The sequence below is a fragment of the Lacerta agilis genome, chromosome 4, assembly GCF_009819535.1.
Source record: "Lacerta agilis isolate rLacAgi1 chromosome 4, rLacAgi1.pri, whole genome shotgun sequence".
In the NCBI taxonomy this organism is placed as follows: domain Eukaryota; kingdom Metazoa; phylum Chordata; class Lepidosauria; order Squamata; family Lacertidae; genus Lacerta; species Lacerta agilis.
The window spans coordinates 6,302,376-6,323,074 of NC_046315.1; the positions used below are offsets into that span (position 1 = coordinate 6,302,376).

Consider the following 20,699-nt stretch of genomic DNA (forward strand, 5'->3'; position numbering starts at 1 on the left):
TACTATAAACATATACAATGAGATTTGGTTGTCCAGAAGAGGGCAACCAAAATGGCCAAAGGCCTGGAAACGATGCCTTATGAGGAACGGCTTAGGGAGCTGGGTATGTTTAGCCTGGAGAAGAGAAGGTTAAGGGGTGATATGATAGCCATGTTCAAATATATAAAAGGATATCATATAGAGGAGGGGGAAAGGTTGTTTTCTGCTGCTCCAGAGAAGCGGACACGGGGCAATGGATTCAAACTGCAAGAAAGAAGATTCCACCTAAACATTAGGAAGCACTTCCTGACAGTGAGAGCTGTTCGACAGTGGAATTTGCTGCCAAGGAGTGTGGTGGAGTCTCCTTCTTTGGAGGTCTTTAAGCGGAGGCTTGACAGCCATCTGTCAGGAATGCTTTGATGGTGTTTCCTGCTTGGCAGGGGGTCGGACTGGATGGCCCTTGGGGTCTCTTCCAACTCTAGGATTCTATGATCTAATATACCTCTTTGATAGTCTGAAGGCCTCTCATCAGATGTCAAGGAGATAAACATCTCTACAACTTTCAGAAGACATCTGAAGGAAGCCCTGTATAGGGAAGTTTTTAATGTCTGGTGTTTTATTAAGTTTCTGTATCTGTCGGAAGCTGCCCAGGGCGGCCGGGGAAACCAATAATTAAATAATAAAAGTAATAAAATAATAAATCATCAACATGAAGGCTTGGTGCAAGTGGGAAGCAATTCAGTTCAGCCCTATTTTTCAGCCCCTTTTCACAGTCGAAGACCCAGTGCGGTGTAGTGGTTAGAGTGCTGGACTAGGACCAGAGTTCGAATCCTCACTTAGCCATGAAGCTCACCGGGCGACCTCATAGTGGGGATTAAATGAGTAGGGGGGAGGGACATGAGTCTTTGGTGGGGACGGGGGAAAGTGCGACGAACAAACAGATGCAGTCTTAAGGACTAGCAACTTGTTTAAGGAAAAAATAAACGGCGGCTCGCCAGGCGGTTTCGATCACGGCGTCAAAAAAACACCAGCGCTCTCTGTCCCTGCGGGATTGCGCGGTTCGCAAGCGATGAGCGAACACTCACCGCGGCACTCGCGGCCCGTCCGGACGTCCCTGCAGTTGAACTTGATGTTGATCCGGCCGTCCATGTCGCGGCCGGTGTCGTCGTGGTAGTAGACGAGGGTGCCGTCGACCCACAAGACGAACCAGTTCCTTTTCCAGCGTCTCAGGATGGAGCCTGCGGAGGCCGGGGAGGGAGAAAAGAAAAAGAGAGAGAGAGAGAGAGAAAGAAAGAAAGAAAGAAAGAAAGGGAGGGAGGGAGGGAGGGAGGGAGGGAGGGAGGGTGGGAAGGGTGGAGAAAGGTGACTATGGAGACCAAAAAAGTGGAGATGAGAGAGCAGTATGCAAATGCAATGCCTTTTTTTTTGCCAGACCTTCCTCCGAGGTCATTGCGCCTCTCAATTTACATATCCCTCGAGCAGCTCCAGAGCCAGAAAGTGAGGAAGAGCTGTCTGCAAGCCAAAGCCAGGGGCACGATCCACAGACAAAGGCTGCCTTGCTTCCTGAGGGGCTCGATGCTGCGGGTGGATGATGCCCCCACGGTTTGCTGACTCTGTTTCCCAGCCGTATTCCTCTCGTATTCCGCCCCGTCTGCTGGATTTCTATTTTGCTTTTTTAAAAAAAATTTAAAAAGAGGCTCCAGGATCAAATGTCCCCAGCTAAAAGCATTTGACACAAGAAGCTGTGTACACTGAGGGGCAGGGAGCAATGTGAAAGTTTTGCTTGCTTTTTTGAAGGAAAAAAAAAGAGAGATACAGTTAATATTTTGCTTTTCTGGGCAGCTGCAGGTAGGATGACGAAAGCACCGAAGGAATTTGGGAGCAGAGGAAGCCTTGCAGAGGTGAAATTCCCAGAGTGGTTTAACAAGCCATCTCTCCTCCAAAATATCTCTGGGAATTGTAGCCCTGTGAGGGGAACAGGTAGGGGCGTAGCAAGGGGGGGAGTAGGGGGCGAACCACCCCAGTTTCCATAATGGAGGGGGTGACAAATTATCAAGGAACAATTACTGCCCTACTAGGGCATAAAAACTTTTTTTTTTATGCCTGCTCCAAAGGTCTTATCTTAGTGTACTAGGGATTATATAGCTATATATGAGATTTCATGCATATTGGTTAATATCTTGACCCTCCTCCACCAAAATAGCTGTTCACTTGGCTGTTTTCCTATGTCATGAAGGCTGAAATTTCAGTTCAGTGGAGCAGTGTTTTTCCACCTTTTTTGGGCAAAGGCACACTTGTTTCATGAAAAAAATCACGAGGCACACCACCATTAGAAAATGTTAAAAAATTTGACTCTGTGCCTATATTGACTATATATAAAGTAATTCTCTTGAATAGGAATCATATAAACAAATTTTTCCCACGGCACACCAGGCAACATCTCGCGGCACACTAGTGTGCCGCGGAACAGTGGTTGAAAAACACTGCAGTGGAGCACTTACTGTTCCCAACCCTACCTCTGTGGAAAGCCATCTAATTAGACTTTAATTTGATGTTGAGATGTTTTGAGGAGGTAAATTAATTATTATTTTATTTTATACGAATGTTATGTATCTGATGTTAGCCACCCTGAGCCCGACTTCGGCCGGGGAGGGCGGGATATAAATAAAAGTTTTTTATTATTATTACTTGTTATTATTCCTTTGTAAGAAAATATGAAATAACATAAAACCATTTTTTCGGGGTGGGGAAATCAATGGGGGGTTTGACAAGAAATTTTCCGCACCGGGTACCAATTTACCTTGCTACGCCCCTGGGAACAGGAGCCTCCTAACAATTCTCTTTAGAAGATATCTGAAGGCAGCCCTGTTTAGGGAAGTTTTAAATGTTTGATGTTCTATTGTATTTTTAATATTTTGTTAATATTTTGTTGGGAGCCACCCAGAGTGGATGGGGAAACCCAGCCAGATGGGCAGGGTATTAATAATAATAATAATAATAATAATAATAATAATAATCTCTGCACCATTAACAAACTACAGCTCCCAGAATTCTATGGGAGACGCCATGACGCAGCACTTTAAATATGCAGTATGAATGTGTAAAGTACACAATTCTTCTGAACAACATGCGTGTGATTTTGAGTTGCTCTGTGTCCCTTTTTCAAACGATTAATTTTATGGAAAAAAGAGCCCACCATTTTAGAGCAGCGCACCATATAATCTATTAATAATGTCCTACAAGACAAGGCAACTGCCTCGTTCACCTATCCAGGGTTCCTACTCTGGATAACACCCCAACATAATACCTGAATACAGTTGTACCATGGAAGTCGAATGGAATCCGTTCCGGGAGTCCGTTCAACTTCCAAAACGTTCGGAAACCAAAGCGCGGCTTCTGATTGGCTGCATGAAGCTCCTGCAGCCAATCGGAAGCCCAAAAATAGTTCACAAACCAGAACAGTCACATCCGAGTTTGCAGCATTCGGGAGCCAAAACATTCGAGAACTAAGCTGTTCGAAAACCAACGAACGACCTTATTCAGTGCGTCAGCAAAGCCTAGCAAATTACAAATTATTTCAAGCATGTCTCTAGTTCTCATGGTGTTTTGAGAAGGAAAGAAAAAGTTACTCTCGTGAGCAGATGCGAAGGAAGGGGGTAAACTCTCCTTCCTGGGAGGTTTTTAAGCAGAGGTTGGATGGCCATCTGCCATGGATGCTTCAGCTGCGATTCCTGCATTGCAGGGGGTTGGACTAGATGACCCTCGGGGTCCCTTCCAACAATTCCACGATTCTGCGACTCTTAACCACACACGTCTCCACACTGCCTGACCAGGAAGCAGGATGGAGAATCCAGCCCTTGCTTGGCCACAAGGGAGCACGGGATCTGACTCGTTTGGGAGAACAGCTCCTAATCCCAGAATAAATGTGTGAATCACAGTAATGAGGGACGGGCAGACATTGCAGATACACAACACTGATGCGTTGTATAGAATGTCGGCGGGGGTGGGGTGGGGTTTATTGTTTTTACTTTGATTATGTATTTTGTGGTTTTATATTTTGATTTTATTCTCTGAACCTCCCTGAGACCTCTGGGTATAGGATGGAATAATAATAATAATAATAATAATAATAATAATAATAATAATCTACTTGCACTGGCGTGCTTTCGAACTGCTGGGTTGGCAGGAGCTGGGACCGAGCAACGGGAGCTCACCCCGTTGCTGGGATTCGAACCGCTGACCTTCTGATCGGCAAGCCCAAGAGGCTCAGTGGTTTAGACCACAGCGCCACCGGTGTACCTCTGCATTAGAGAAGAGCAGGCGTTGAGCAAGGAACCCCGAGGAGGAAGGTTCTGGAGGACGAGCTGCCCGGAGGAGGGGGGGTCCCTGTGTGTTTGCTCTCACTTGTGCATCTCTCTGGAGACAGCGAGTGGGAACAGATGGTCCAGCTTCAAGGGGACGGACGGCCGCGCAGAGAACGAGGAGAGGTTTCTTCTGCCTCGGTGGCTTCAGCAGTTATTCAGGTGGATGATCGCCTCGAGCAGAGCAGTTTGGAACAAAATGTTGCCTAGGCTACGGTCCTCAGCCCACCCTCTGTCGAAAGCAACGGGCCTTGCTTCCAAGTAAACAGGAGGAGAGGAGGAGGCCGGGCGAGGGAAAGGGGGAGACCTTCGCTTCTGGTGGCCAAAATGGAATACAACTGTCATCATCTCCGGCTGCTAGCTGGAGATCATGGGGTCTTGCAACATCAGGGGCATCAAAATCATTATTATTTTGCCTACTGTAGCTTCTTATTGGTTTCCTTTGGACTTAAAAGTGGCAAACCACCTGGGTAGAGAAGCAGGATGGAAGCAGAACAAACAAAGAAGGTTACGATCCTGACCCCCTTTACTTGGGAGGAAGCCCCGCTGAATGCAACAGGGCTTGCTCCTAAGTAGACACGGTGATAAAAGGAAAATGCCTCCGATGAAACCTGGTCTCCCTTCTTTTCATACATAAGGGAGGAAGCTCTCCCAGCAACCTCACAAAACTTCCTGTGGAGAATCGATATGGGCTGCCAGTATTTGAAGACCATGTAAAAGGATATTGGCCTGGCAACTGCTTTGTATAATATAGGCAGGTGGTTTAAAAAACCTATTTTATTTTCTCCGATTTTAATCAACACGTTGTGGCTGGGTTACCTCAGCTGCCTTGGAACTGCTATTGTCGCACTATGTGTTGCTCTGTGCTGTATTCTGTTTTACTGAATTTGAATGAAGCCATTTCACTGCATTTTTAATTTAAGCTTTTAAGCTAATGGGTGGAGAACTTGCAGCCCTCAAAATGCACCCCACACACCTGTGCACATCCAACAACCCAGGTGATACTCCAGATCAGTGTTTCCCAGACTTGGGTCTCTAGCTTTTTCTTGAACTACACTTCCCATCATCCCTGACCACTGGTCCTGGTAGCGGGGGTTTTATTCTGATTGTGTATGTTGTGATATTTTCTGTGAAATGCCCTGAGACCTCCAGGTATAGGGCGGAATAATAATAATAATAATAATAATAATAATAATAATAATAATAATTTATACCCCACCCATCTGGCTGGGTTTCCCCAGTTACCCTGGGCAGCTCCCAACAGAATATTAAAAACACAATAAGAGTATGAAAAGAGCCTTTCTGGATCCGAACGTATCTAGTTCACCTTCCCATTTTCGACAGTAGTCAGCCAGATGTGTCTGGGAAGCAAAGACAGCTTTGTCCATCTCTAGCCGTTTTTTTTACAAAGAGTGTGGCCCCCAACAAGAGCAAACACCCAATCCTTTGCAAGCTTAAACGGTAAAGGGACCCCTGACCATTAGGTCCAGTCGCAGACGACTCTGGGGTTGCGGTGCTCATCTCATGTTACTGGCCGAGGGAGCCGGCGTACAGCTTCCGGGTCATGTGGCCAGCATGACTAAGCCGCTTCTGGCGAACCAGGAAACGCCGTTTACCTTCCCGCCTGAGTGGTACCTATTTATCTACTTGCACTTTGACGTGCTTTCGAACTGCTAGGCTGGCAGGAGCAGGGACCGAGCAACGGGAGCTCACCCCGTTGTGGGGATTCGAACCGCCGACATTCTGATCGGCAAGCCCCAGGCTCTGTGGTTTAACCCACAGCGCCACCCACGCCCTTGGGAGTAAGTCCTTGCTCCCAAGCAGACACAAATGGGCTGTGCTGTTTCGGGGCTCGGGGTCCGAAATGTGCAAGGAATCCCAAGACATAACTGGTCTCTCAAGCACCCCATCATGAAGACAGCAAAAGCAGCAGTCCCAGAACCGCCCCCGCCTCTCTCAGAAGAAGAAAGAGACTCTTATATTCCACCCCACGTTGTAAATTCCCAGGCGAAGACTTACTCTGTCTCCAGAGCCAGCCGCATTTCAACAGGGCCATTTCTGCAGAGATCTCCAGGCTGATCTATACCGGCAGGAGAAGAATTTAAGAAAAGGAAAGGCGGGAGTTAGGAATTAAGAACCACCAGGATGTAACATCAGATCACCTTCGCACCTCAGCCAGCTCTCCGAGAAAACAACTTGTTTTTCTGCTAGTGGGAATTTTCCAACCGTGGGGTGGAGAGGAGGGAGGAGAGCGGCAATTGGGGTCACTGGACTTCTAAATAAAGGCACTGAGTGTGCAGCTAACCAGATCTTTTTTTTAATGCTCCTCTCGAATTATCTCTGTTATGTAAATTACAAAAGGGTGGGGAGGAGGGAAGAGGGAGGCTGTCGTTTCTTTTCCCTGTGCGGGATTTAGAGATTAGCATTTTGCTTCTATGTTTAACCGAAGCTATCTCTAGAACATACCTGGAGCAGGGCGTTGCTTCCAAGCAGCCTTCCCCAACCTGGGGCCCTCCAGCTGTTCTGGACTACAATTCCCATAATTCCACCCCTAGTGGGACAAAGGTCCGTATAGTTAAAGCTATGGTTTTCCCAGTAGTGATGTATTTACAGCATGTTATGGTTGAGAGAAAAGAAATGACAAACCTAGACAGCATCTTAAAAAGCAGAGACATCACCTTGCCGACAAAGGTCCTTATGGTTAAAGCTCTGGTTTTCCCAGTAGTGATGTATGGAAGTGAGAGCTGGACCATCAAGAAGGCTGATCGCCGAAGAATTGATGCTTTTGAATTATGGTACTGGAGGAGACTCGTGAGAGTCCCATGGACTGCAAGAAGATCAAACCTATCCATCCTTAAAGAAATCAGCCCTGAGTGCTCACTAGAAGGACAGATCCTGAAGTTGAGGCTCCAGTACTTTGGCCACCTCATGAGAAGAGAAGACTCCCTGGAAAAGACCCTGATGTTGGGAAAGATGGAGGGCACAAGGAGAAGGGGACGACAGAGGATGAGATGGTTGGACAGTGTTCTCGAAGCGACTGGCATGAGTCTGATCAAACTGCGGGAGGCAGTGGAAGACAGGAGTGCCTGGCGTGCTCTGGTCCAAGGGGTCATGAAGAGTCGGACACGACTAAATGACTAAACAACAGTGGGGCTGGTGGGAGTTGTATTCTGAAACACCTGGAAGAGCCTGGGTTGTGGAGAAGGCTGCTTTAAACTGCTTCCTAAAAGTCCCCGGCTCCTTTCTGCTGCTGCTGCTGAGCTGTTGCAAAAACACCCCTTCGCTGTGCAGTCAGGCTCACCATGAAAACCAGGGGGGGGGGGAGAGAGAGAGAGTATAAACACCCACCCACTCAGCGGAGGGGCTCTGCCAAGTAAACAAACCCACACCGCTTGAAAGCATATGATTTCGCTAATTTGCACAGACGCACAGAGCAGAGAACTTGGCAGGAGTACAGAAATTGGATCAGAAAAGTGTGTGTGTGGGGGGGGAATCTAAGCATGGCACCACAAAGTGGCCAGGCAAGGGGGTTGGGGGAAATGTGGTATAATGGTTAGTGTTGGATTTGGACCTGGGAGAGATAAGGGTTCGAATCCTCCCACTCAGCCATGAACCTTTCACTGGGTGAGCATGGACCCAGCCACTGCCTTCTCTCACCACATCCCTCCTTCCCCTTCCCTCTCTCCCCCCCCCTTCTCGGCCCCCCTCCACCCCACATTGCTTACGACAAAAAATGCCTCAAATTGACTGTAATTGACCTTCACGAAAGACTCCACTGAATGTACTCCTGTTACTTATGGGAAATCTTTCAATAAAATATATATTTAAAATAATAATAATGAGGGGGGGGGAGAACCATGTAGGCCACCTGGAGTTCCTTGTAGCCAATCAGAGGGGATATAAATGCAATCAATCAATCAATGGGGTGGGGTGGCCCAGAGCAGAAACGGGAGAAGAAAGATTCGGGTCTGCAGAATCATAGGAGCACATGGAATCCTAAATTAAACAATTTTTTAAAAATAAAAAATCTGTTTTTTAGTCTATGAAATACATGAAGATAAAAACGAGTGGTGAAAATTCCAGGAGTTTCGTTCAAACGGGGCAACAAAAATACTACAGAAAAGTACCATTGAGGCTGTCGCCCAATACTGTATACGCTTATAAGAGAGCAAGCCTCATCTGACTCTTCCTGGCGCTTCCCCCCAGGTAAACGTGCCTCGGATCTACCTGGTTGGATGAAGCCTGCAAGGCGAGGGAGAAATGTGGAGAAGAGAGGAGATACACGATATATGTTTTTTTTCCCCCGGTGGCGGCAGGAGAAACCCAGAGCCTGATGGAAAAGGATCCCCAAAGTTTATCTCTGCGTTCCCGTCTCTGCCCGCACAAATCTGCTCCGCTAATCTGGAGCTTGAAACTGGACGCAAACTATATTTGCGATTCCCCCTCCGGCAGAGGTAAGAGAACTCAAAATGAACCCGGGTCGTCGCGCTCTTACGTTGTCTAGACCAGGGTTCGGTTACACCCGCTTGCTAGACCGCCCAGATCACTCACATTTCTCCTGAACGGAGGGGCTGGATCCGCTTTAGGGCTGGGTAAGGTGAATCAGCTCCGCTAGCCTCCTTCCCACACCAAGCCTGGGATCGGGGCGGCTGCCTTGTCGCCTCTCTCTCTCTCTCTCTCTCTCTCCTCCCTTCCCACCTTGTGGATCCGTTGCAAATAAGAAGCTGCGCCGCCTCTCCCGGGGTTGCAAAGATACGCAGGAGATGCCCAGGTATCCCAGGGCTTGCCTGCTTCCTTGCGCGCAAAGAAACTCCGCCACGCGCCACCCCTTTGCACCATCCCTCGCCCAGCCCATCAGGTCCAAGTCCTCTCTTCCCCACCCACCCGCCTCACCCTGCTTTTTACCTAGAGAGCCCCCGGCGCGCGCTGCCACCTTTCCCGGGACTCGCCGGGCAGCCACATCAAACCTCTGGCAGATGGAAACACAACGCCAGCGCTCGCTCTCCCTCCCTCCCTCTCTCCCTCTCCCCCCCTCTCTCTGCATAGAATTCTGGGAGTCGTAGTTTGCACTGGGCAGCGCAGCCCGGGATGGACTCCAGCTCCCAGGATGCAAGAGGAGGAGGAGATGCTCGCCTTCATTTCCCCAAAAGGCCCCCCCTCACCTGACTCCCCCTGTTTCGTTGTGCATCCTTTGCAAAGGGGAAGAATGTCCTTCCAGCATAATGCTGTCTGGTGCCTGCTCAGAAATCAGCCCCATTGCTTTCTAATGGGGCTTACTCCCAGGTATAAGGGCATCTAGGATCTGCAGCCTTGGAGAAAACAGAAAATTGGAGAGCTAAATCTCCCTCCGTCGGTGTCCCTCCCTCTGCAAATTCCCGGTGCTTTTTTTCTTTAAATATGTTTAGGGGTACTCTCATCTTGACTCAAGAAAATCACAATTTTATAGTTCAAATATGGGGGGAATAAACACAATAAATGGAGAAAAGTGCAAAGATTCACAAAATGTTTAGGGGTATGTGTCGTCGTCCCTGTCCCCCCCCCCCCCCCGAAAAAAGCACTGGGCATTCCAGGCTTCCAGTCCAAGTGGGACTTTGTTCTTTAGCTGTCTGTAGCAGGCTTTGGATAGGAAAAGAGCCGCAAGCTGTGTCCACACCATACAGTACATTTAAAGGAGACCCCCCCACACACACACACACCCCATCCCCATAGAGAATCCTGGAAACTATAGTGGGTTTTTTTAAGTGCTGGGAATTGTAGTTCTCTGAGGGGGGTAAACTACGGTTCCCAGAATTCTTTATGGGGAGGAGATGCACTTTCTCACCAAAGTGGTGCATGCTCTGGTTATCTCCCGCTTGGACTACTGCAATGCGCTCTATGTGGGGCTACCTTTGAAGGTGACCCGGAAACTGCAATTAATCCAAAATGCGGCAGCTAGACTGGTGACTGGGAGTGGCCGCCGGGACCACATAACACCGGTCCTGAGAGATCTGCATTGGCTCCCAGTACGTTTCCGAGCACAATTCAAAGTGTTGGTGCTGACCTTTAAAGCCCTAAACGGCCTCGGTCCTGTATACCTGAAGGAGCGTCTCCACCCCCATCATTCAGCCCGGACACTGAGATCCAGCGCCGAGGGCCTTCTGTTGGTTCCCTCACTGCGAGAAGCAAAACTACAGGGAACCAGGCAGAGGGCCTTCTCGGTAGTGGCGCCCGCCCTGTGGAACGCCCTCCCATCACAGGTCAGGGAAATAAACAACTACCTGACATTCAGAAAAAACCTGAAGGCAGCCCTTTTTAGGGAAGTTTTTAATGTTTGATATTTTTGTATTTGATTTCTGTTGGAAGCCGCCCAGAGTGGCTGGGGAAATCCAGCCAGATGGGCGGGGTACAAATAATAAATATTATTATTATTATTATTATTGTTATTATTATTATTATTATTATGTTGCATATGCAGCCTGGGCAGGTGTAATTACGGCAGCTGGAAGTGTGTGCAGCAGCGATGCTCCCATCTGTTCCCCGCAGCGTGTTTCTCATCTTGCTCTATTTTTAGTGGCACTTCGGCACATCGGCTGCTGAAATGATGCTCCGGTGACTTGCGCCCCCCCCTCCACACCGCCCTTTGGCTTAGAGAAAGGACAAGAGGCACTGGCCGTGCCAAAACAGAAGGCCACAGAGGCCCACACTCTTGTGTCCCTCCTTACGTAAGGCTTTGGCAAAACAGGAAAAACCGGTGACCGGATGAAGCGGACAAAGGCATCCTTCCTCTGCCTTGGCGGCCACGACAACCAGGCGTGTGCCAGGCATGCATCTACTCGGGAGGAGGCACCCCAAGTTGTTTTCACCACTGCTCACCCCGGCTCGCTAAAAACAATCATTTAAAAGTAATTGAACTCTAATGGAATTAAAATTTTATTAATTTTTTTTTTAAACCAGCCTATTGAAATATAGGTAATGAAAACAGAACTGCACTATTAAAAGCCCTTTCCTTAAAAAAAGGGGTGGGTGGGGGAGCCAGTTCCCAAAGGCCTTTCGGGATAAGAGAGTCTCCACCTGCTGGTGGAAGGACAACAAGGAGGGAGCAGGTCTGGCTTCTCTAGGGAAGGAGTTCCAAAGTTGTCTGGGAGCAGCCACCACCCAGAAGGCCCTGTCCTGCGTCCCTGTGAGGGTGGTGGGACTGAAAGAAGCCCCTTCCATGAAGACCTCACAGCCTGGGCAAATTCCTATGAGAAACTATGGTCTTTTGGATAATCTGGACCAGGGGCCAGCAACCTTTTTCAGCCATGGGCCGGTCCACCGTCCCTCAGACCATGTTGTGGGTCAGACAATATTTTTTGGGGGGAAATGAACAAATTCCTATGCCCCACAAATAACCCAGAGATGCATTTTAAACAAAAGCACACATTCTATTCATATAAAAACACCAGGCAGGCGCCACAAATTACCCAGAGATGCATTTTAAATAAAAGGACATATTCTACTCATGTAAAAACACGCTGATTCCCAGACCGTCTGTGGGCTGGATTGAGAAGGCGATTGGGCTGCATCCAGCCCACGGGCCTTAGGTTGCCTTCCCCTGGTCTGGACCTAACTAGCACTTTGAATTGTGCCCCGAAACAGATTGATAACCAGTGGTTACCTGGCCAGTTCCTTACCCAGCCAAGAGATTGGCCTGTTTCTCCCTCCAGGATGTGGAAAGAAAACAGATCCCCCCCTTCGTTCAAGAGCAAAGATTGAACAGGGAGAGTTTACTACAGTGTTGCTCATGCCTTCCCACGGACAGACACTGACGCCATCTGCTTATTTACCATGCGCATGAATGAGACTCTGGGGAATCTGGGCTCTCCCCCAGAGCTGCACCCTGAACCCAAACGGTTCTGACATCTTGAAGAAAACGAGCTTGTTGATATCAAGGCTCATTTTACAAGGAGGATATGAAAAAAGGCTCATTTTACAAGGAGCACAGGGGCAGGTGGGAAGAGGAATGTTCAAGAGCACCATTGCACCCAGCTGCTTGAGAAACCGGGTGTGGAATTGTTTCCATTGGAGTTTTGCTGCCGATAACAACTGGGGGAAATTACCTCTGAGCACGGATGGCATTCGTTCACCGTCCTACCAATTAGCTACAGGCAAGGCGGACATATTAGGAATTGGGAAGGAGGTCCACGATGACCAGCTGACAGGGTGTGTGTGTGTGTGTGTGTCTGTTTGTCCATCCTGCCCTCTCTTGTGGCTGCTACACTACTCTGGAAAAGAGGAGACTGAGAGGAGATATACCGTATTTTTCACTCCATAGGGCGCAACTCGTTTTAGAGGAAGAAACAAGGGAAAAATATTTTTCTGGTTTTCCTCCTTTAAAAGCCCTATTTTTTTGTTTTTGTTTTTTTGAGGATCAGCTAAAAGTTTTGCAGCTTTTTTTGCAAAGGGAAAAGCCCTGGTTTTTTTTTGAGGATGAGCTAAAAGTTTTGCAGCTTTTTTTGCAAAGGGAAAAGCCCTGGTTTTTTTTATAAGGCCCATTTTTATGGCGTTCAACTCACATTTCTGCAGCTTCTGAAGGAAAGAGAGCCATTTCTACAGTTTCTAGAAAGATAATCTAATCAGCCAGTCACATGTCGCTGGGGAAACAAACAACCTCCCTCTGTAGCACATTCAACAATGGAGGCCTGGGCAAGGGGGCAGCCGAAAGGGAGCCGGGACTCTTATCTCTCTCCCGATCTCTTGCTGATCAGCTGCTGAGCAGGGTCCTTTCAACACCCCCTTTTCTCTTTGTAAGAAAAAAAGCACTATCTGCTTTTGGCCCCTCGGCAATTCGGCCATTCGCTCCATAAGATGCACAGATATTTCCCCTTAATTTTCAGGAGGAAAAAAGTGTGTCTTATGGAGCGAACAATACAGTAATAGCCATCTTCAAGTATCTCAAGGGCTGTCACATGGGGGAGGGAGCAAGCTTGTTTTCTCCCAATGTGGAAGGTAGGACTCGAACCCATGGCTTCAAGTTACAAGAAAGGAGATTCCGACTCAACATCAGGAAGACTTTTCTGATGGTAAGAGCTGTTTGCAGTGGGACAAACTCCTTCCTTGGCAGTTTCTAAGCAGAGGTTGGATGGCCATCTGTCTTGGATGCCTTAGCTGAGATTCCCGCATTGCAGGGGGTTGGACTAAATGACCCTCGGGATCCCTTCCAGCTCTACAATTCTACACTACAATGACTCCATGTTCTTGACAATATGTCTGGCCCAGCTATTCATTGCAGCTATTTTTAGTTCCCACCTTGTCAGCTCAGTTTATGCTCCGTCATACCTCACTGTCATGCTCAGCAGACAGCCTGAGAGTTATTCATCCTAATGCTGTAAGCATTGGAACTTCAGGCCAGCAGTGAGATTTCTACACCTTTGGGTCCTTCTTGTCCATCAGGATCGGACCAATGATACCAGCCACCTGCTCAGAGCAGCAAGAGATTGAGAAATAACAGCGGAGAGGTGCAAGAAGCTCATCCCAGGAACCTGGTGTCAGGGACCAGGAGTCAGAGTCCTCTTCAGGTGAGGTATACCACACAGGGAGGCCAATTCTGGATCCACACGTCCTTCCACAGTGGGGACATAGGTTTCCGGGCGGGATTTGATCACGGTGAAGGTTTGCCAAGCGAGCCTTCCTCTTAGCACGTTTCTCCTTTGCGTCCTGAGTTCGAGTGTCTTCAAAGACAAAATAGACTGGAAAGAGAAGTGGCTGAATTGCAACCAATCACCAAACTTAAAACCATGGAGAAACCTGGTCTGAACGAAGACATTGGATTCTTATCTCATTATACATGACAAAGCTATCTTTAGCCATCTCACCCCTTGCCTTTCCCCGAAAGACCAATTGCAGCCATTCCCACCACCCTTCTGAGTAATACCCCTCCCCACTCCCTCACTATATTTAAGGGTCTGGTGACTTCCGTTTCAGTGTATCTGAAGAAGTGTGCATGCACACGAAAGCTCATACCAAGAACAAACTTAGTTGGTCTCTAAAGTGCTACTGGAAGGAATTTTTTATTTTATTTTGTTTTGACTATGGCAGACCAACACGGCTACCTACCTGTAATTCAAAGCCCATGACACCTTTGGTAGAGGATGTTCTCCAACTGGAGCGCTCGCAGGCCAGTGTTTCCCAGTTGTCGGTGTTTATGCTACATTTTTTTTAGGTTTGCCTCAAGAGAGTCTTTAAACCTCTTTTGTTGACCACCAGCATTACGCTTTCCATCTTTCAGTTCGGAATAGAGCAGTTGCTTTGGAAGATGATAATCGGGCATCCGCACAACATGACCAGTCCAACAAAGTTAGTGTTGAAGTCCAACAGTTAAACATAAAGAACTTGCTTCGTTTTACTGGCGGTGGATTCTCAGACGGCTCAGCAATGGAAGTCATGTGCAATGCTCCCTAAAGAGGAATGTTTCTTCAGTGATGGGATATAGCCTTGTCTGAGCATCTTTCACAATGCAGAGGACTGGTCAGAGGTGAAGCAAAGAAAGACCAGTTCCAGGAACTGTTTTGTTATTATTATTATTTCCCCTATTTAAAAGGACTAAAAATAAACAGGCCCTCCAAACACCTGCGCCTCACTTTGGAGGGGCTGCACTGCTGCCTAAAAATCAAACCAAACTGGTGAACGACTCTCCTAAGATCGTTTAATTATTTGCTGCCACTGGTCCCATCACCTCCTGGCAAATAGAAGGGGAAGAAATGGAGGCAGTGAGAGATTTCACTTTCCATCACTGCAGATGGTGACAGCAGTCACGAAATTAGAAGACGCCTGCTTCTTGGGAGAAAAGCAATGACAAACCTAGACAGGATCTTAAAAAGCAGAGAAATCACCTTGCCAACAAAGGTCCGTATAGTTAAAGCTATGGTTGGGAAAGATGGAGGGCACAAGGAGAAGGGGACGACAGAGGATGAGATGGTTGGACAGGGTTCTCAAGGCGACTGGCATGAGTTTGGCCAAACTGCGGGAGGCAGTGGAGGATAGGGGTGCCTGGCGTGCTCTGGTCCATGGGGTCATGAAGAGTCGGACACGACTGAATGACTGAACAACAACAACAAATATAAATCTAATAAATCAAATAAACACAGGTATTCCCCTATTGTCTTGTACATTTTCTCTCTAAAGCATTGGTTGTGCATGACCAGAGATTGCAAACACGGCTGCTTGTGTTAGAGCCTATGTGTTAGAACAGCTTGTGTTAGAGCCTATGTGTTAGAACAGGGGTGGCCAAAACAGCCCAAGAGGTGCTCATAAACATTCCTCTTCTTCTTCTTCTTCTTCTTCTTCTTCTTCTTCTTCTTCTTCTTCTTCTTCCTCTTCTTCTTCTGCAATTCCTCATAGCCAAGTAAGATTGTGTTCCATAAACACAGTTTTAACAATGAGTCCCTAAGTGTCTGTTGTGGTGTCTTCAAAGACTGGAGGCAAGAAGTAGGTACAACATTTCTTTATTTCAGGTGCTGGAAGAACTCAAGGGAATGGGGAAAACTGGGGTTTATATAGACACAGTTATCTAGTGGAGAGAGATACATTTTGGCGGGAGCCAATGGCACGGCTTCCCTCCTGTGGGAACCAATCCAACAGAGGATCCAAATTCTGCTCCCTGCCTCAGCAAATGGTTGCCGTTCCCGCTGTAACTAGTACATTCAAATAAAGACTGTAATACAACACAATACATTATGCTAATATCTAGACTGCGTTATTACTTAATACACAACACCCCCCCACGCTTAGCGGGAATGACACACGTAGTCTTTCAGGAACTGTGGCTTCCTGCGATCTCTACCCGATCGTCTCACCTCTGGTGTTGTGACCTGAGGAATTGGCGGCTGAGGGATCTCCTCGGGTGTATTGGCTACCCCTGTCCCTGCTAAAGGTTCCCCCAGCTCATTTTCTTCCGCCAGCTCTGTGTGTTCAGCGGGTAGTGCACCGTCTGACTGCCCTGGCGGGGCATTAACCAGTGCAGGTGTCTCTACCTGGCTCGGGGATGGCGACTCCCCATTTAATGCAGAGGCGTTAGGTTCCTCGGCATCACTCCGGCTGGGTATCCTGCGTCTCAGCTGATCCACATGCCTGCGCCAGACCTGACCTTGTGATAACGTGACATGATATGATACGGGACCGGTGGCCCGTGAAATGACTCCCGGAACCCAAATCGGACCTCTGGCATAATTTCTCACCCACACGAGATCCTCCGGATTAAAGTGTCTCGTTCTATCCCCTTCAGGTGGGGGTGGCTCCCGTGCAGGACGCGAGGGCATCCTATCTGGATGCACAAAGTCCAGGACTGTCACCAACCTTCGGCCTAATAGCAGCTCAGCTGGTGATTTCCCTGTGGCTGTGCAGGGTGTGGCGTGCTGCAAGAATAGCATACGAGCTATCCGGGCTGCCCAGTCACCCTCCATTAGACGTGAAATAGCCCCTTTTGCGGTTCGCACCATTCGTTCTGCTTGACCATTAGAGGAGGGGTGAAAAGGGGCAGAGGTCACTCCTCGTATGAAATTGTCAGCAAGGAACCCTCTGAACTCATTTGACACGAATGCTGCCCCATTGTCTGACACCACTGTTCCTGGCAGACCATGCGTGGCAAACAAGCGCCTTAAAACCTTGATAACGGCTGCTGATGTGGGACTGGAAACTAAGGCTACCTCCAACCATTTCGAGTATGCGTCGACCACAACCAAAAATGTTTTCCCTTGAAAGGGGCCCGCGAAATCTATGTGAAGACGGTTCCATGGCGCCTTTGACTGTTCCCACCAATGAATAGGTGCCCCGGGAACCTCTGGTCGAACCTCTTGGCATGTTTTGCACGTGTTTACCCACATTTCTATTTCCTTATCCATCCCTGGCCACCACACATAACAACGCGCCAGGGATTTCATCCTGACCATTCCCGGGTGCCCCATGTGCAAGGTCTCTAGAATGCGATTCCTCAGTGGGTTAGGAATGACCACCCTGTCCCCCCACAGTATGCACCCCTTATGAAGTGACAACTCATGCTGCCGCATTACGAATGGGCGGAATTTTTCTTCTTGGCCCCCACTGGGCCACCCCCTCCCTACCCAGGCGAGGACTCGGGAGAGTGTGGGGTCCTTTCGCGTCCTGGCCGCCACTTCTTCCGCGGTCACAGGAGCGCCTGGCAGAGTTTCCAACATCGTGACCTGTTCGGCTGGTGCTGGATCACAATCACCAGTTCCCTGGAGTGGCAGCCGGCTGAGGGCGTCTGCGTGACAGAGCAATTTCCCTTTCACATGACATATTTTATATTGGAACCCATTTAAAAAGATCGACCACCTGAGCATTCTAGGAGACAGGATTTGAGGAGTTTGTTTGTTGGGGTTAAACAGGCCTAGTAATGGCTTGTGGTCCGTTTCGATTAGGAACGATCGCCCATACACATAGTCATAGAATTTCTTAACCCCCGCTACCACAGCCAATGCCTCTCTGTCAATCTGCGCGTAGTTCCTCTCGGTGGAAGTAAGAGTCCTTGAATAGAATGAGATGGGTCTGTCTGACCCATCCGCCTCTCTGTGGCTGAGCACGGCTCCCAAACCATATTGCGATGCATCACAAGCGAGTACGAGGGGCTTCGTTTCGTCATAATGTGCCAAAACGCTCTCAGCAGACAACATTCCCCTTATGGTTTCGAAAGCCTTTTGTTGCGGCTTTCCCCAATGCCAGACGCACCTCTTCTGCAGAAGCCTGTGCAAGGGCTCTGCCACCGCTGCTTTGTGCGGTAAAAACGCATGGTAAAAGTTTACCAGACCCAAAAATGATTGGAGTTCCGTTTTGTTGCTGGGTTTGGGTGCATTAGCGATGGCCCTAACCTTGCTTTCCATGGGGTGCACTCCCTCAGCATCAATGGTGTAACCGAGGAAATCCACCGTAGGAACTCCAAAAATACATTTCTCCTTTTTTAGATGGAGTCCAGCTTCCTGGAACTTGTAAAGCACCTGTCTGATGCGGCTTTCCAACTCGTGGGGGTTCCTCCCCGATATTAGGACATCATCAAAATACACGAGTGTGCCCGGTACTTCCCTTAATAACCTTTCCATAATGCCCTGGAATATTCCCGGAGCTACACTTACTCCAAATTGCAATCGGTTTACCTTAAATGTCCCTTTGTGGGTTACGATAGTCTGAGCCTCTGCGGTCTGTGGTGTTACAGGTAACTGCTGGTACGCCTGGGCAAGATCAATTTTTGCAAATACCTTGCCTCCCGCCAACTTTGCTAGCAGTTGCGACACCACTGGAATGGGGTAAGAATTTCCCCGAATTGCCTTATTTATTGTGCATTTATAGTCTGCGCAGATACGCACTTCCCCGTTTGCCTTTAGCGGGGTCACTATTGGGGTTTCCCACCGTGCTGAGTCAACTGGTTCCAATACCTTTTGCTGGACTAGTTTGTCGAGTTCTGCCTCTATCTTGGGCTGCAAGGCAAATGGTACTCGTCTTGGTTTAAGGCGGACTGGAGTCACCCCTTGGTCCAACTCAAAATTAATGGGGGGCCCTTTATAGCACCCCAGACTGCCATCAAATAATGGTGTGAACTCCTCATAAAGCTTCTCGAATGTGTTTGGGGCTATTGTTATGGCGTTCAACCCAGATATGCCCAGCCCTAAAGCAGGAAACCAGTCTGTTCCCAATAGGCTAGTGCGCTTTCCCTTGGCAATCACCAGCTTAAGCACAGCCCTTTTGTTTTTAAAACTTACATTGACGGAACACATTCCAAGGATGTGTATCCGGCAGGCCGAGTACGATTGTAATGTGGCGGGGAATGGCTCCAATGGAGGAAGCTTACCCCCTAAAAAAAACGACCTCGCTGTTTTGTCGGAGACAATTGTGAATCCTGACCCAGAATCTACCTCCATCTGGCAAGGGTGGCCCTCAATGCTGACCTGGATTGATGCCTTCCCCTGAGCAGGAAACTGAACAGTCTTGCCCTCAATCTCGGTGAGGTAGTTGCAGTCGTCCACAACGTGTGCCGATGAGTTTTCCTGTCGCCGGGACGATCGCGGGGATCCTGATGTTCCCCCGGTAGCCGACCTGCATACCCGAGCAATGTGGCCCATTTTTCCGCAAATGCGGCACGTGGCATTCCGGAACCGGCACTTCCGACGTTCGTGCGCACCCCCACAACCGGGGCATTCTAGTTTTCTTCCCTTCGTTCCCGATGAACCAGCCCCCAGGGATCCAACGGCGCGGGATGGACTCTGGGACGGGCTGGACTCCTGGCTGCACATAGCGTGGGCTGTTTCTGCTGCCGGCCTGGTGCTTCGTTGTGGGGTTTTCTGCTTTTCCCCCTCTGCGGTCTCCGTGGCTAAGGCCTCGCGCACTGCCGTTGCTAGATCCACCTCTTCCTTTGCAGCGATTCGACGGCGGGCCTTACTACTGCTCAGGCCGCCAATGAACTGGTCAAGCAGCGCCTCCTCAAGAGCCACGAACTGACATTGCCTCGCCAGGACCTTCAGCTCAGCAAGGAACATGGAGACCGATTCGCCATCCTTCTGCCTCCTATTATGGAACTCTATGCGGCGTGTTGTCTTAGTTGCTGCTGGGGCCAGGTGCCTCGTAAGTTGGTCTGTTATCTGCGCCAGCGTCGCTGTTTCTAGCGTGAGAGGAGCCACCAACCCTCGGGCCAACTCGAAAACTTCGGCACCGCAGCAACTCAGAAAAACAGCCTTCTTCCTGTCGCTGTTGGTGATTCCTTGCGCGGCAGCAGCAAAACCAAAACGTTGGAGATAGGAATCCCAAGCCTCCGCGGCTCCCGGTTTGAACGGCTCAATTATCTTACTTCCTGCCATGGCGTGATCAGGAGCGTTTACGACTTCTTCCTCCTCTTCTGCTGACTCCGGATGCCGATCACTGTCCTCCATTTACGGCAAGCCGGATCCCACCTTCGTCGCCAGAATGTGGTGTCGTCAAAGACTGGAGGCAAGAAGTAGGTACAACATTTCTTTATTTCAGGTGCTGGAAGAACTCAAGGGAATGGGGAAAACTGGGGTTTATATAGACACAGTTATCTAGTGGAGAGAGATACATTTTGGCGGGAGCCAATGGCACGGCTTCCCTCCTGTGGGAACCAATCCAACAGAGGATCCAAATTCTGCTCCCTGCCTCAGCAAATGGTTGCCGTTCCCGCTGTAACTAGTACATTCAAATAAAGACTGTAATACAACACAATACATTATGCTAATATCTAGACTGCGTTATTACTTAATACACAACATCTGTTGAGGCCAATTCTGGATCCACACGTCCTTCCACAGTGGGGACATAGGTTTCTTGGCCAGAGTAGATCATGGCGAGGGTTTGCCAAGTGTGCCTTCCTCTTTGCATGTTTCT

General features: G+C 48.8%; 2 protein-coding genes across 4 annotated transcripts in view; one reads left to right on the plus strand and one right to left on the minus strand.

The window, feature by feature from the left end:
* PLEKHB1 (pleckstrin homology domain containing B1) overlaps positions 1-9,326 on the minus strand; it is a 32,185-nt gene extending 22,859 nt beyond the window's left edge. For 2 of the 3 annotated variants that reach the window (XM_033145950.1, XM_033145953.1), the window contains exons 1-3: positions 9,246-9,326; positions 6,360-6,440; positions 1,065-1,217 (exon numbers count right to left, since the gene is read on the minus strand). In XM_033145950.1, coding sequence (XP_033001841.1) covers positions 1,065-1,217; positions 6,360-6,396 — 190 coding nt within the window. In that variant the 5' untranslated portion in view covers positions 6,397-6,440; positions 9,246-9,326. The remainder of the gene's footprint in view (positions 1-1,064; positions 1,218-6,359; positions 6,441-9,245) is intronic. The other variant, XM_033145951.1, reaches the window with a different exon arrangement.
* The window catches only part of LOC117045139, a 415,311-nt gene that overhangs the window by 380,712 nt on the left and 13,900 nt on the right, over positions 1-20,699 (plus strand). The gene's annotated exons all lie outside the window — the stretch shown is intronic.